We start from the raw sequence: 15,222 nt of genomic DNA, 5'->3' as shown, positions 1-15,222 counted from the left end.
GGGGGGGGGGGGGGGAGTGGAACTAGTGCTGTTTGACGACCTTGGAGTCATCACTGGTGAGTGTGTGGTTTCTGTAGTAGTACCGGTTGACGAACTTGGAGTCAGTACTGGTGTATTTGCATGGATGTTTCTATAACAGTACCGGTTGACGAAGTGAAGTCACTACTGTTATAGGAATGTTTAGTGAAGCCAGTACCGGTTGACGATGTGGAGTCAGTACTAGTGGATCTGTATGGTCGTCTCTGTAATAGTACCGGTTGACGATGTGGAGTCAGTACTATTACAGAGAAGCAGGGTTGAATCTAGTACCGGTAGATGAATTGAGTCAGTACTAGATGAAACCGAAAGGAAATGGTATCTTATAGTGCCGGTTGACGAATAGAGTCCGTATTATCAGGTATTAATAATGCATGGAATAATAATAATAATTAAAATTCAGGGAATTAAAATGGATTATTAAGTAAAAGTAAAATGGATAAACGGAATTAAGAAAATTCTTGTATTGAGAGATTAGTTGGCACCATTCTCCATGAGAATGGGCTCTCCGACTCAACCCGAGCCACTCACTAAGAAATATGCTTAGTCCTCCGTTGTTGAATTTTTCAGATCCCGAGGAGCACGAGTAGCGAACTTTGGACGACGATGACTTGGTGAAAGTGCCATCATGTACGGATGTATTTTTTCTTCTTCGTATGTTTTGGACTATGGAACAAGGTTCCACGTGAAAAAAAAAACGGTTGTGTTTAATTATGTTTTGGACATGTGTTGTTGTGAAAGATATGTGATGTTTTAATTTCCGCTGCGTAAAACCTGTAGTACAACGATTTTTAATTTCCCTTATTTTTGGTTTTATTATATTTTATTGGTTTCGTCCATGTGGCATATCCTGTTCGGGTGTCACATATGGTGAGTTACCGTCGAATCCTGCACACGACCAATGTCGGAACAGAGCTGATTCAGTGACTCCAAGTCATCTGCTACAAACGGAACCCTTTCTCCATGTAAATCCATCATTTGAATCTCCTTAGGGTTTTTGCATAATCACATCCCTTTCCACTTTGTCGGACATAGAAACTTTTTTTGTGCTGTGATTGTTGGATCGTCGCCTCGACCATCGATGAAATCGGGATTTCGATCGCAGACGTCGATTTTATCTTGCCACTAGGATCTCATTGGCGATTGCGCACCTGTTCATCACATTCGATGTCCACCGATAATTGCTCCATCGAAATCTGTTGTCGATCCGCCGTCAGTGTGTTGGTTTAGTGCTCTATGATGTACTATTTTGCGAGCTTTATTTATAGATACATTTGATATATTGACACTTTCTATGAGTTGATGGATGAGTGTTTTATTTATAGATACATTTGATGTATCGACGAAGAAGACGACCCAGAAAATCTAGACGGACCGGTCTGGTGGTCCAGACTAACCGATCCAGATAAACAACCTTCAAACCGACCGGTCTGAATACCTAGACCGACCGGTCTAGGGTTTGGTCAACAGGTCAAAACAAAAGGTCCAAACTGACCGGTCCAGACTGAGGATCTACTGGTCTAGCCAATTTCCGTACCCGAACTGACAAAATGTTAACGGAATGGTAAGTGTAACCCCTCGGGACGAGTTGAACTGGTAATCTGGAATGGCCGGAACCCAATTTGACTGAACCGACGGATAAAAGAATAAAATAAACCTGAATAAGAATGAATACCAGATTGTTGAACAAAATATTGGGTTTCCTGGGATCTCTAGAGCGAATCCTATTCCTAAGAGATCGATTCTAGGGTTTGCGCAGCGGATGTAAAACAAAATTTTATTAAACCCTAGAACCATGCTTCTTATGAATCTTAGAAACGTTAGAACACTTACCTCAATCGATCCGGGGCCTGTATCAATTGAAGAACTCGTTCGATCACGAAAGGAGGAAGAATACCTCGCCCTCTACACGTATCCACACCTCGGGATGGATTCCAACAATTGGAACTTGTCTGCTAGGACCCGAATCTGCTATTCGATATATCCTTCGAGAAAACGAGACTTGGAACTCTTCGAACTCTTTGGATCTCCCCAAAAGCTCTCCAAGTTCTTTACCAGACGGCTCAAAAAATCTCACCAATGATTAGGGTTTTAATCTCCTTCTTGTAAGGTGATTTAACCCTAGTTCGGTCTAATTTTCGAAAAACCCGAAGTCTGGAACGGACGGTCCGGAATTGCACTTGGACCGTCCGTTCCAGCACATAGAATGGACAGTCTGCCTTTAACGTGGACCGTCCGTTCCACCACATAGAACGGACGGTCTGCGTCTTAACATGGACCGTCTGTTCCAGTCTACTGAACGGACGGACCACGCGTCTGGACCGTCGGGTCTGGACCGTGTGGTCTGGACGTTCCGGTCCGTCCGGTCTGGACCTTTCCGACTCGGTTCTTCGTCGTTTTCTCTCGTGCATTTGTCATTCCCTGCATGTGTGACCTTGTAGGCTCATTCGATATAGTAGTATAACCCGAAATCTCTATTCCGGATATAAAGTCATAGGTGATAACGCGAATCTAGGTGTATAAATAAGCTCAAGTAATAAAAAAACCTAGATACAGCGAATACCGCAAGGATACGGATCAACTGTAGTACCAGGGTTGAACACAGGGAATAGTTAACACTAAGAACAAGACTCGACTAAGAATCAGATCACGAAATAACAGATGGAATAGATGAATACCGAAAATAAAGCAATAAATAAACTAAGTAAAATCAGATAATTAAACCACCGTAGCTTCGGGATAACCTTAACGCGCAGGGATTGTTTCTAAGGATGGAGAATCTACGAATATCGAACTCTAATCGGGGATCTCAAGTTCTAATATCAGATTTGGCTCTCTCAAGTCCTAAATCCACTATCCAATAATTTAACCTATCGATCTCTCAACCTAATAGATTAAAATATCAAATGCATTAACGATCACTATCACAGTTCCTAAACCGATTAACCTATCTCTCAATAGTCTTAATCAATTCATTCAATGAATTCTTTCCGAATCTAATTCCAACTCTCGTTGTACATCAGAATCTAAGATCAATCAATCAACAGACCAAGAAGATTAAAAGCAATAAACTCAATTCAATTAAACCGAAGAGTATCGATAACATAGTCTCGGAAAATAAAAACCAAACAAATCCCTACAAGGTTAAATCCCTAGCTACAGTGAAACGGCTACTCACTACCCATAACAACGAACGAGTTCAAATCAATAAAGAGAAACATAGAAACAGATAAAGAAGACTCGCAGCGATCTCTCGACGACGATTCTTCAATCTCTGCTCCCGGGAAACTCCGTCTTGATTCTCTCTCGAGTTCTCTGGCTTCTGCTGTGATCTCTCGATGATTTTTGAAGTCTAAAATGTCCTCTCTTTATTGGCTTGGCGGCTCGGTTTCTTCCCTTTCTGAAAACGGAAGTCCAGATGCAAAATAGGAAGTTTTTCTGTAATGCAACACGGCCATGTCGAATGCAACACGGTCCGTGTCAATCCTCTGTTAAAAATCTGCACTTTAGACTTGGGCTGAACACGGCCGAGTTTGAATCAACACGGCCGTGTCGAATGCCAACACGGTCCTTGTCAATTCTCTGAGCAAAACGGCTATGGCGGGTTTATGTGCGAAGGATTTGGAAGGTTTATGAATTTTTATTGAAAAGCCTCTATTAGAGTCAGTAGTAGAATTGGGTTGGGTTGGTTTGTCTAAGTTCTATTTCTTTTAGAGGGTTTTGTTTTTAGGACAACCGTTTGGGTGGCATATTAATAGTCTGCTTGTTCGTCTTGGGGAATTATGCGTTGATATTGGAAAAGATTTGGGGCTGGATCGAGAAAGAACCTCTCGTAAAACAAATTCTTCAAATTTTCATCTCTCTTTGTTGATCAATCAAATTCTGGGTTTATCAGTTTGTTACATATTTTGTGACACCCGAAACCCGTGTTCTGCAAAAATCACGAGTTGCATAGGGACAATAATAAACAAATACAATGATCGAAATTACGCGGGATTTAAAAATTCTCGGTTTATACAATTATGCAGTGGAAACAAATACAAATGCGATAGTGTAAATGTCGAGAAGTACAAAACTCATAAAATGACACTACCAATCTTTTTGAAATAGGAATCTGCGTAATTCTAACCTAAAACATCTTGTCCTTAATCTTCATGCCACCTGTGTCTCGTGTCCGTTGTACATTCCCTTCCCGAGAGACGTCCATCTGAAGCATATATTTGGAAGGTCTTTTGTCGCAACCCCTCTCGATGCCCCTAGCTGAAACATTACATAACAACGTCCTAATCTACATGCTTAGTGAGAATCTCGGGTTAAACCCGAAGACCATACTCACATTGCAAATGGCCAACCAATGGCAGTATATAAATACATAATATACAACATGTCATATCAACCAATCCAATTCAGTCAACAATCACCCGAATATCAACCACAATCAATCCAGATGACATGTCATCGGGTAACAACCGTCAAATCATCTCTACGTGTCCCTAACACGAGACTGAAATCTCCAGCCTGAACACAACACACACAAACCACTGAGGCACGTAGGATAATCAAGGGATCTGGCTAGACAACCCGGAGAATCACAATCGATGGATCTGGACTCCCCAGTCCAGGACATATATACAAGTCACATCTCGACCCATCGGGTCTATCAGTAATACCGATACCATCAAATCATCTCTATGGGTGCATAACACGCGTAGGTAAGAACTCTCCATGTGCATCTCACAATCCCCTCACTCTTTTTGGTCGAAACCGGAGTAATAAAAATACAACAACTAGGCCCAAAACTTCATAAAAACATATCACACACAATCCATCCCCTCTGATACCGATATCACCTCTCGATGCTAGAGCGCCAGGTGCCTCCTCCAGGCCACCACCGACTATGTCAAGCGAAGTCATCAATCTGCTGACAACCTCTCATCGGCCATCCACCACGGAAATGCTCGTCAGACTCGAGCCCAGGTCTTTCAGAGCAATTCCGCATAACCTCATCGGGAGAATCTCTCAATTCTGAGTCATGGATAAATATATGTCAGTCTCTGCCGGGAATCACTCTCGAACCTGTTCCATAGTATGTGGAACGTCGGGGCGGTCATAGAGTAACTGTAAAGTTTCTTCATCTCATGATAGTCGAATCACTCAAGGTTATCCCGTAAATTATCGGCTCCAAGCTCCGCCCATAGGCGATCAATCACAATCATGTCTCCTCAATATGAAACTCGACCTGGATCAAGGGTCATAAGGAGGAGATCTCAAACAGAGCAACCATCGGAATATCATCTCCATACCCGACTACAATCACACGCTCGACAATACTCTGACCCTTTCGAAGTACGGTCTCACGCCATGCTAACTATCTGAATTCCCAATCACAAGCACCCATGCAAGAATTTCATATTAATCACACATACATACGTTTTTGTGTTGGTTTAGTGCTCTATGATGTACTGTTTGCGAGCTTTACTTGGATGCATTTGATGTATTGACGCTTTCTATGATTTATAGATTAGTGTTTCATTCATTACATGTTTTGCATACTTAAATATGTTATGAAATCCATGTATTGTTATGAACTATACTAAACTCCCTAGTCATGTATCATTGTGCGAATAATGATATACTAAGACTAGTATGATGTGTGATTGATGATCATATAAACGATCATAGGTATTGGATACGATCACAATCATAGGTATTCGTTGGAGAACGGAATACTGGATTGACCCGCATGAGATTGTCACATGGACTAGCGTCATGACTTGAATCTCATATGGCGGTTCCATGATTGGATCCTAAGACCTGAGATATCTACGGAATCCAACATGAGGAGTTGCGTGCTTTGAATACGTCAAACGTCCTGCGTCACAGGAGGATTATAAAGGCGTATATCAGGTACGAAACGAATCATGTACTGGATTGTAGATAGTCAAGATGGGATTTGTACCTCTCGTAAAAGAGAGAGATATCGTTGGGCCCCTCGTGTGAGCGAGACTGTAGAAATGTGTGGCCGCACTATAGACGAATGTCATCTATTTCAGACAGTCAAACTCAGTGAACGAGAAAGTAGTCGAATCAGATAAGGTGGCTTGTCCATGCCTTATGTTCGACATATGATATCGAGATACAAAAGGATCATCAACCGGAATCATCTTTGGCGTTCGTAAGATCACGAACAAACTCTATTCAAGATAGGTAGTCATAATGTCTTGCTAGAGACCGCCTATTGATGACATGCATTTTGGTGACATTTTGGTATAGGATGTCTAGTGCATTTTACTCGGTTTTGCATATTTATAGGCATTCTAGAGCACATTTGGTCTCGATATTGCTTGGTTGCTTTCTTTGGTGTCAAAACAGGTATTCATGCATAAAAGAGAGCAAAAGGAGTGGAAAACATGGACTACGGAACATCACAGACGAAACGGGAACATTTGGAGTTGTTCCGGAGAAAAACATGAAGCCTAAAAAGTTAGATCTTGCAAGTCCAATAACTTCCACTCTACAAGTCCAAATTGCGTGTCCTCTACCTCATTGGAAAGCTCTCTTCAATATCTACGCATAGACACAAGATCGCACAAATCCGACATTGGAGCAGAAAGTTATGAGCAAATCTGTCAAGCATGTTCGAGTTGAAGAATCGACACGGACCGTGTTGCATTCGACACGGTCGTGTTGTGTTCGTTCTGAAAAAAGCCCAAATCTTTTATCAGCAAATGTAATAAAAACAGAATATTTGTTTTCAAATATGGTACTAAAGGATTTGACCAGTAACTTCATTCGCTGCAGAATCGGGAACGGCCTAAAAGCGCACTTTTGGCATGATAATTGGACAGACTTAGGACCGCTTATCAAGTATGTTGGGAATGATGGGCCAAGACTGCTGAGAATTCCTCTAAATGGGCATGTAATAGAGGCCACGAGGGAGGGAAACTGGTTCTTACCGGGAGCTAGGTCGCAGCGAATTCAAGAGCTGCAAATCAAGCTCTTGGGTATCCCAGCGCCTAGTCAAGAACGTGGGCAGGACATTTTTGAGTGGAAAAGTGCAACTAACGTCTTCTCCGACAAGTTCTCCACAGCAGCTACATGGAGACTGTTAAGGAATGTTGGGCAAAGATTGGAATGGTCATCTATGGTCTGGTTTAAACAGGCAGTACCGCGACAAGCATTCACCCACTGGATGATTATGCAGGAACGCCTACCAACACGGGACAGACTGCGCAGATGGAACCTCATACAAGATGCGACTTGCAAACTTTGTGGTGAGGAGGAGGAGTCACACCGACACCTATTCTTCCGATGTTCGTATAGCTCAGAGGTATGGACAAACTGGGCAGGGAAATTGTGGAACAATCCCCCGGATGACTTGTATAGGTGCCAAGCTTGGATAGCGAGCATCCCCCAAACTGAAGAACGTATGATGAGGACCGGAACCCTGATCAAAGCACTCATACAACACAAGGTATATGCACTTTGGAGGGAGCGGAACTGTCGAAGTTTCAACAGCACAGCACAAACTCCGAACATCTTGCGAGCTCAAGTAGATCAATCGATGAGAAGCACTCTCCTTTCACTCCAACAAGGATTCGAATCTGCGGACAATACATTACTGCAGAAATGGTATTTTTACACTCTTCCCAACCTAAATGAGGAATAGATTAGTATAGACAAAGCGACAAAGTTGCATTGGTTGTTCCTGAGTAAAGGGTCATTGCGAAAGCTTGTAATGTGGATCTCGGATCCTGGACTATGTCCCACCTATTTTTGATTAATACATACCAAATTTTATCAAAAAAAAAAAAAAAATATGGTACTAAAGTTGCAATAACAAATTTGTACTAAAGAAAAGAAAAAAAAAATATTTGCTATATGTAAGAGAAGAACGAAATAGAAAATTATGCTTCGTGTTTTCATCTTCTTTTTTTCTCCTTTATTTTCTGATCTAAAATCAAAAAAATATTTTTTATTTTGTACAACATATTATGAGTATGAGATAGCAAAAACTAATATGATATCAGATCTATATGTTTTAGAAGACCTACTAACACAAGCTATGCACAAAGAAACACTAAACAAATACTAGAAAAACACAACAAGGCGACACAAAAATCTAGCACAAAGAGAATTAGATTTGCACCAAAGTGGGCAAAAAGAAGCCAACAACAAGAGAACATCGATGAATCTGCAAAAACAGATTTGCAGAGTAAAAGAGAGACGCAAAAGATATTTACACTAGAACTTTACTCATTCAAGTAGTAAAACAGAGTAGAGGAAGAGATAAACTAAGATGCAAAATACACAATCTTGTATTCCATTTTTTTATGGAAAATACTACAACCAATGGGTTGCCAAGATGAAAACCGCATTTAGATCTAGAAAGTTATGGGATGTTGTGAGTGAAGTGATTTCAAAACAACCAAAGTTGGGGAGAAATCCAACAGCGGAACAACAGAAAAGTCTACAAGATTGGAAAGAGCTCTATGTTAAAGATCAGAAAGTTTTAGTGTTGATATAAAATATTCACAGGAGAAATCTTTACACATACAAGAAATAGAATCAGCAAAAACAGCTTAGGAAGCACTAAAGGCAGAGAGATATGTCATGGTTAGAGTGCAAAGGCTTAAAATGGTATTTTGAGACATATCGATGGAGGAGAACGAAACATTGAAAGAATATGCTAAAAAAGTCAGAGTTGAATGCAGAAATGAGGTCTCATGGAGAAAAGTTTACAGAAAATGAGGTTGCTTAAAAAATCTTATGTTCATTGATTACCGATTACGACATTTTGTGTTGAGGTTATTGAGCAAACTAAAAACCTCAAGACTATAACAGTTTCAGCTTTGATCAATGCAATGCAAAATCAAGAACAAAGATCATTAATAGAAAGATAAGTGAAGGAGAAGGAGCATTATATGCAAACTTTCAAGCACTAAGGATTGGTCATTTTGTAGAATCTAGTAGACATAACTCTTTCATATCAAACCTAAAAGTTAAAGGCGGAAAATGGTACAGTTTGTGTAAGAGAAACAACCATAATGATGAAGAATGCTACTACAAGAACAAGAGAGAAAATATAGATCAAACTACACAATACAAACAAAAAGGGTCATGTTTTGTATGTGGCAAAGTGGGTCACGAAGCAAGAGAATGTAGAAACAAAAAGTATCAACCAAGAAATGCGTTGATTCATCAAGTCCTAGAAAAAGAAAAAGGAATTTGTAATGATATTTGGCTTATACACAACGGAGCATCGAATCACATGACACAAGATGATTGATATTTCACTTACCTAGACAACAATGTTTTGTTGGGTTTCACTACAAGTTCATAGCATTCGAGTTCATCAAATCGAGTTAGGGTTTCTAAGTGCAGAAGAAATAATCAAAACCTAAAGCAAACCAACATGCAAACCCGACAATCGTGTATATCACCGAGGGAATCGATACTTACCTCGTTCTTTAAGAAGCGTGAAGTAGAAATCGATCCGGGACCTATCTTTGACCACCTAGGGCTAAAGATACAGTCTCTGTACACATATCCACACCTGGAAATGATTCCAAATGTTTTGAAAATGATCTGCTAGGATCTGTGAAGAAAATCGGGGTTTCAAAAGACTCGTGATCAATCCCGCGAGCTAGAACGCAAAGGAAAGCACTTCTCTTCTACTCTAAGATTTGTCTCTGAGTATTGGGGTGAGTCCTTAAGTTTGGACGGCGTTTTTAAACTTAATAGAGCTTCCAATGCCCCAAAATCCGAGATTTGAAAATTTTCCCGAAATTTGATTCGGGTGAACCAAATCTGGTATGTCGGACCGGACCACGTCGTTTTGAGTGGAATGTAAGCTTGGTCTGCCAGATCTGGAGTCTGGTTCAAACACATCAAATCTTCTGCCATACCAACCCAAGCTATTTCTGGCGGACTGAAGTCTTGGTTTGCCAGATATGACAAATCCCATCTTGAGTGTCGATTATCTCCACATGATTTGTCACAAAATCTGATCAACATCGTTATGATCATCCAGTTAAAGATGACATTTGACGCAGTCAAGACACGTTACTCCTCATGTAAGATAATCTAGACATCTCAAGTTTGAGGATCTAATAACGAGCTGCTACATGAGATTCAAGTCTTGGCTCATGTCCATGTGACAATCTTATACGGGTCATCCAATCATTCTTTTCCAACGTGTACCCATTATTGTGATTCACATCCAATGCACATGATCAACTCCATAATCATCAATCACACTTCATACTAGTATTAATTTATCATCGTTTCACGATAACAACTGATCAAAAAGTTTAGAATAATTCTGTAATGACTCGAGAATACCGATGTGTAACAAATATGCAAATCATATAAGAGAAAAAATAATACATTTATAAACCAATGAATCAATACATAGTTCAAAATGTTATATCACAGATTATCCTAGAGAATCACAACCAACAATCTTCAATATGATCTATGATCAATCACACAAATATTTAATCCCGATATCCCTAACATGACCATCATGCTTTGACGAAAGGAGATGCTTCGTCAATGGGTTAGCGATATTAGCATCTTTCGACGCTCTGCTTATCTTCACGTCTCCTTTGTCGATGATTTCTCTAATCAATTGAAATCACTTGAATATTTAATTAGAACTTTGGTGTGACTGAGGTGCTTTAGCTTGCGCCAGGCGCTCTATTGTTGTCACAGTACACTTCAATGAAACTTGCAATGGCAAGAATGACACCTAGATCTCCCACAAATTTTCTGATCCAAACGGTTTCTTTAGTTGCATCCGATTCGACTATATACTCGACTTCTATAATCGAATCTATGACAATTGATTGTTTGGAACTTTTTAACTAATGGCCCCACCATTCAAACAGAAAACATAACTTGATTGTTACCTGAAGTGATCTCTACATACAAAAACAACCCAAAATTTCAACTGGCAGATCCGTTGGAAAAGGTCAAAAATCCGTTGGAAATCAACTTTTTCAATGGATTTCCAGCGGATAAATCCATTGGAATTTATCCGTTGGAAAAACGTCGTTAGAAAATCGATTCCGTTGGAAATCCGTGGCAATTTCCAAACGGAATTCCAACGCAACAATCTTGGCATGTTTCAACGGATTTCCAACGATTTTTTCCGTGATATAATTTCAACGGATTTCTAACGGATAGTTCCGTCGTATAATTCCAACGGAATTCCAACGACAAATCCGTGGTCAATTTCCTACGGGTATATGTTAGAATATCCGTTAGAAACTTTCTAACAGATTTACAACGGTGTTTGCCACGGATATCCGTTGGAAATGTTGTTTGAATCATCGTCGGAATGTTACAACGGTATTTACAACGGCTATCCGTTGGAAAATTATAACGGATATCCGTTGGAAAACTGCGCTGGACATTTGCAACGCTATTTGTGACGGATATCCGTTGGAATTTATAGGGAATCCAACGGATATCCGTTGGAATGCCCGTTAGAAAAAGAAAAAAAATTAATAAAAAAATAAAATAAATATTTAAATATAAAATATATATATATATATATTATATTAATAAATAAATATATATAAATATAATAAAAGAAAATTAAAATATTAAAATAAAAAAATTGTTCAAATATTACAGAAAATTTAAATATTTCAGAAAATATAAATTAATTGGCACTACGGTTTCTTCGTCTTCGCTGGTCCCGAGATTACGTGCCGTCGTTTCTCCTCCCGAGCTTGGCGGCGTGTTGTGGAGTGGCCGATCACCTCGCATAAGCTCAACAATTTATTCGAGGATACTCACTTGTTGCCTCGTCGCCGCAAGCTGTTGTTCGAGTGTCTCGATCCGGCATTGTTGTTTAAGATCACTCTGCATGCCAGGAGGAATTGCAGCACCGAAATCATCAAACAAATCTCGCTGCAATCCTCCTAATCCATATATGCGACCCTTATTTGGAGAGACCGATTGAAAAATAAATAAAATATTTAAAATAAATGTAAAGTATTAAAATTTAATATTTAAAAAAGAATTATTAAAATTTTTACCTCCACATAGCAACGATCTTGATCTGATACAGAGAGACCGGATGAAGAACCCGCTGAGTCACCAATATTTTGCGAGAGTTGGGTAAGTCTCTGAGTCATCGTGCTTACAACGCGTTCAACATGGGGATCGACATATAATCCATCGGACTTTTTGTGTGTCCGAGCGACCAACTCTACAATTCATGGCGTCCTCCCCATTTCTCTCTCCTAATATATATATATATATATATATATATATATATATATATATTATTAACGCAATAAAAATTCTACAATTAAAAAATAAATTAAAAATTAAGGTTTAAATAGTACCATCTCTTTTTGTCTCTTCTTGAATGATTTAGCACCGGAGGTATGACGATGGGGACCATCACCCTTGATTTTTTGGGCCAGACGACTTTGTTTCACCTTGGAACTCTTGTTCTTGAAATGGTCTGAGTTCCAATATGTAATAAGCTGTTGGTACAAGTCATTTGTTGCCCACTCCGGTGGCAGTCCATGCAGCTGATAGCTGCGTTTGGCATTGTTCATCATTTGTTTCAACCGCTGCATGCCGAGTTAGTTGAACTCTTTGTAAACTTTATCGGTGTACTTTTTCTTCCACCGAAAAGATTGCTTTATAAAAAAAATTAGAGTTAGTGATAAATTATTTTATTTAAATGATTTTTTTTAAAAAAAACTTACGATGAACGAGTACCACCAATAATGTTTGATGTTGTCTGGTACCATCGTCCAACAGTAATAGAGTTGAGGAAAATTAGACGTTATTATTGTCGTAAATTTTTTCCTCAATTCTTTATCATTAACCCCAAACCTAATAATAACATTTTTATTATTAATATTAGTTAATAATATAATTAAAATAATTATTTAAATAAATTAATTTAAAAAATTACCATAACACCCCGTCAAGTTCGGGATCAATTAGCGGGACCTCGCGAGTTTCCAAGGAATTTAAAATTTTCTCGACCTCCTCCAAAGTTATGTCAATCTCTGGGAATAGCGGGGGTGCGTCCGCCGGTTCCGGAAGACGAGAAGTGGTGGCGGCGGCGTTGGCGGTGCTCTAGAAGAACCCGCTAATAATCCATTGGATCCCGAAAAACGCCTACGAAACTGAAAAAAACAATAGTTAGTAATTCATACAAAATAAAACATAAACAAAAATTAAATTTTAAAAAAAAAATTACCATTTTCTGATTTTTTTCTTGCCGGAAATTTTTTTTTATGAGAGGATTTTTGTTTTTGAAGATTGAGTGAGTGAGGGAGAAAGTGGGCGCGCTCGGTTTAAATAATCATAATTTCCAACGGATTTCCAACGGGCATCCGATGGAATTCTGTGCGCGCATTTAATTTCCTCTGACATTTTCCAACGGATGCCCGTTAGAATACCGGTTTTCAACGGGCATCCGTTGGAAAATATCTGGATTGACGCGATAGACGCCAGGTACATCGAACGGATTTAATGTTTTCATTTTTCCAACGGATGCCCATAGAAAATTGGTATTCAAACGGGCATCCGTTGGAAAATGTCGAACGGATTTAATGAGCGGCTGTAAATACACATCATAACTCTTCTTCGGATGTTCTGGCCCAGGAATCAAGAATGTCAAAAACATAAATTCTCTTTTCATGCACATCTCAGGTGGTAAGTTGTACGGAGAAAGTATAACGGGCCATAATGAATACTGAATGTCAGACTGTCCGTACGGACTAAATCCATCAATACACAAACAAAGATACACATTCCTAGGCTCAGCAGCAAATTGAGGAAATATCATGTTTAAGTTTTTCCACGCCAAAGCATCTGATGGATGTTGCATTTCTCCATCAACGGTAGAATGCGAGGCATGTCATCTCATATGCGAAGCCGTTTGTTGTGATTCATACAAACGCTTCAATCTGTATGATACCGGCATATAGAACATCTTTTTATACAGAGTTTGTCTCCGTACATTCTTACTCGAACGGTATCTATTATTCCCACAGAATTTACACTTAACCAATTCTTTTTCTTCACTCCAGTACAGCATGCAACCATTTTTGCAAACATCAATCTTTTCATAAGGCATTCCCAAATTCTTCAACATAGTCTTCGTATCATAATACGATTCTGGAGCTTCGTTATTTTCAGGTAAATATTCACGCAACGTTTGACAAAATGAATCCGTGTAACTTTCGGTGACATTGTAATCCGTTTTCATACTCATCAATCTTGATGCGAGAGATAAACGTGACTGACCTTCTTTACATCCTTCATAGATAGGATGATTTGCCATATCCAACATGTCGAAAAACCGTTTTGTTTCGACGTTTGACTCCTTCTGATCTTGTGATGAGTTTTGATCAACTAAAGCCCAGGAAAAGCATCTATCACCATTTCAACATAAGGATTTCTTATAACATCTTCATCTACATCATACCTCTGCTCGGCCGACATATGTTGTCCCGTTGTGATTGTCCGAACTTCTTCTCCATGAAATCTCCAAATATAATAATCTTCTACAAATCCCCTTCGAAATAGACGTTTACAAACATCTTCTGGACTGCAATATTTTAAATTGAGACAACTTGTACATGGACATAGCATTTTCCATGTTCTTGGCACAACGGTTGCATTGAAGCAAAATTCATAAATTGTTCCAAACCGGTAATGAATTTTTGTGTTACCTCTTTTGTAATCGGATCAACTCTTTCATATATCCACTACCGGTACGAACGAATATTCGCATTTGTTGAAGAAGCCATTTTTGGGAGAACTTTTGGTGTAATGATAGTAAAAGAATGATTTAGAGAGTGGTTTGGGAGAAAAAAGGTCGGATGGTTTAAATAGACAAATATTTCAACGGACATCCGTTAGAAATCCGTTGAATTTTTGTCGACCATTAAACTTTCCAACGGATATCCGTTGGAATAATTCGAACGTTATAAATTTCGACTATTTCCAACAGATATCCATTGGAATTGTTGCCTCGTTTCATAACATTCGGATATTTCCAATGGGTGCCCGTTGGAGATTGTCGAACGTTATTTCCAACGGCATGCCGTTGGAATATGCGTGGAAAATGTCCAATGCTGATATCCGTTGAGTTGCCGTTGGAAAGTTCCAACGGATTTCTAACAGACGCATCCGTTAGAT

General features: G+C 39.3%; 1 protein-coding gene across 1 annotated transcript; it reads left to right on the top strand.

Annotated features, from left to right (window-relative positions):
• The first annotated feature begins 6,796 nt into the window (after positions 1 to 6,796).
• On the top strand, positions 6,797 to 7,705 carry LOC104803385. The gene has a single exon (XM_010527316.1). It carries the CDS (start codon positions 6,797 to 6,799, stop codon positions 7,703 to 7,705), a length of 909 nt encoding a protein of 302 aa, XP_010525618.1.
• The last annotated feature ends 7,517 nt before the right edge of the window (positions 7,706 to 15,222 follow it).

This window comes from Tarenaya hassleriana, unplaced genomic scaffold (genome assembly GCF_000463585.1).
Source record: "Tarenaya hassleriana unplaced genomic scaffold, ASM46358v1 Cleome85, whole genome shotgun sequence".
Lineage (NCBI taxonomy): Eukaryota > Viridiplantae > Streptophyta > Magnoliopsida > Brassicales > Cleomaceae > Tarenaya > Tarenaya hassleriana.
This window is presented reverse-complemented; position numbering and strand designations above follow the sequence as displayed.

Bases quoted from the DNA above. Each gene is read 5' to 3' on its own strand.
- LOC104803385 (XM_010527316.1), top strand. From the start codon at position 6,797: ATGGTACTAAAGGATTTGACCAGTAACTTCATTCGCTGCAGAATCGGG.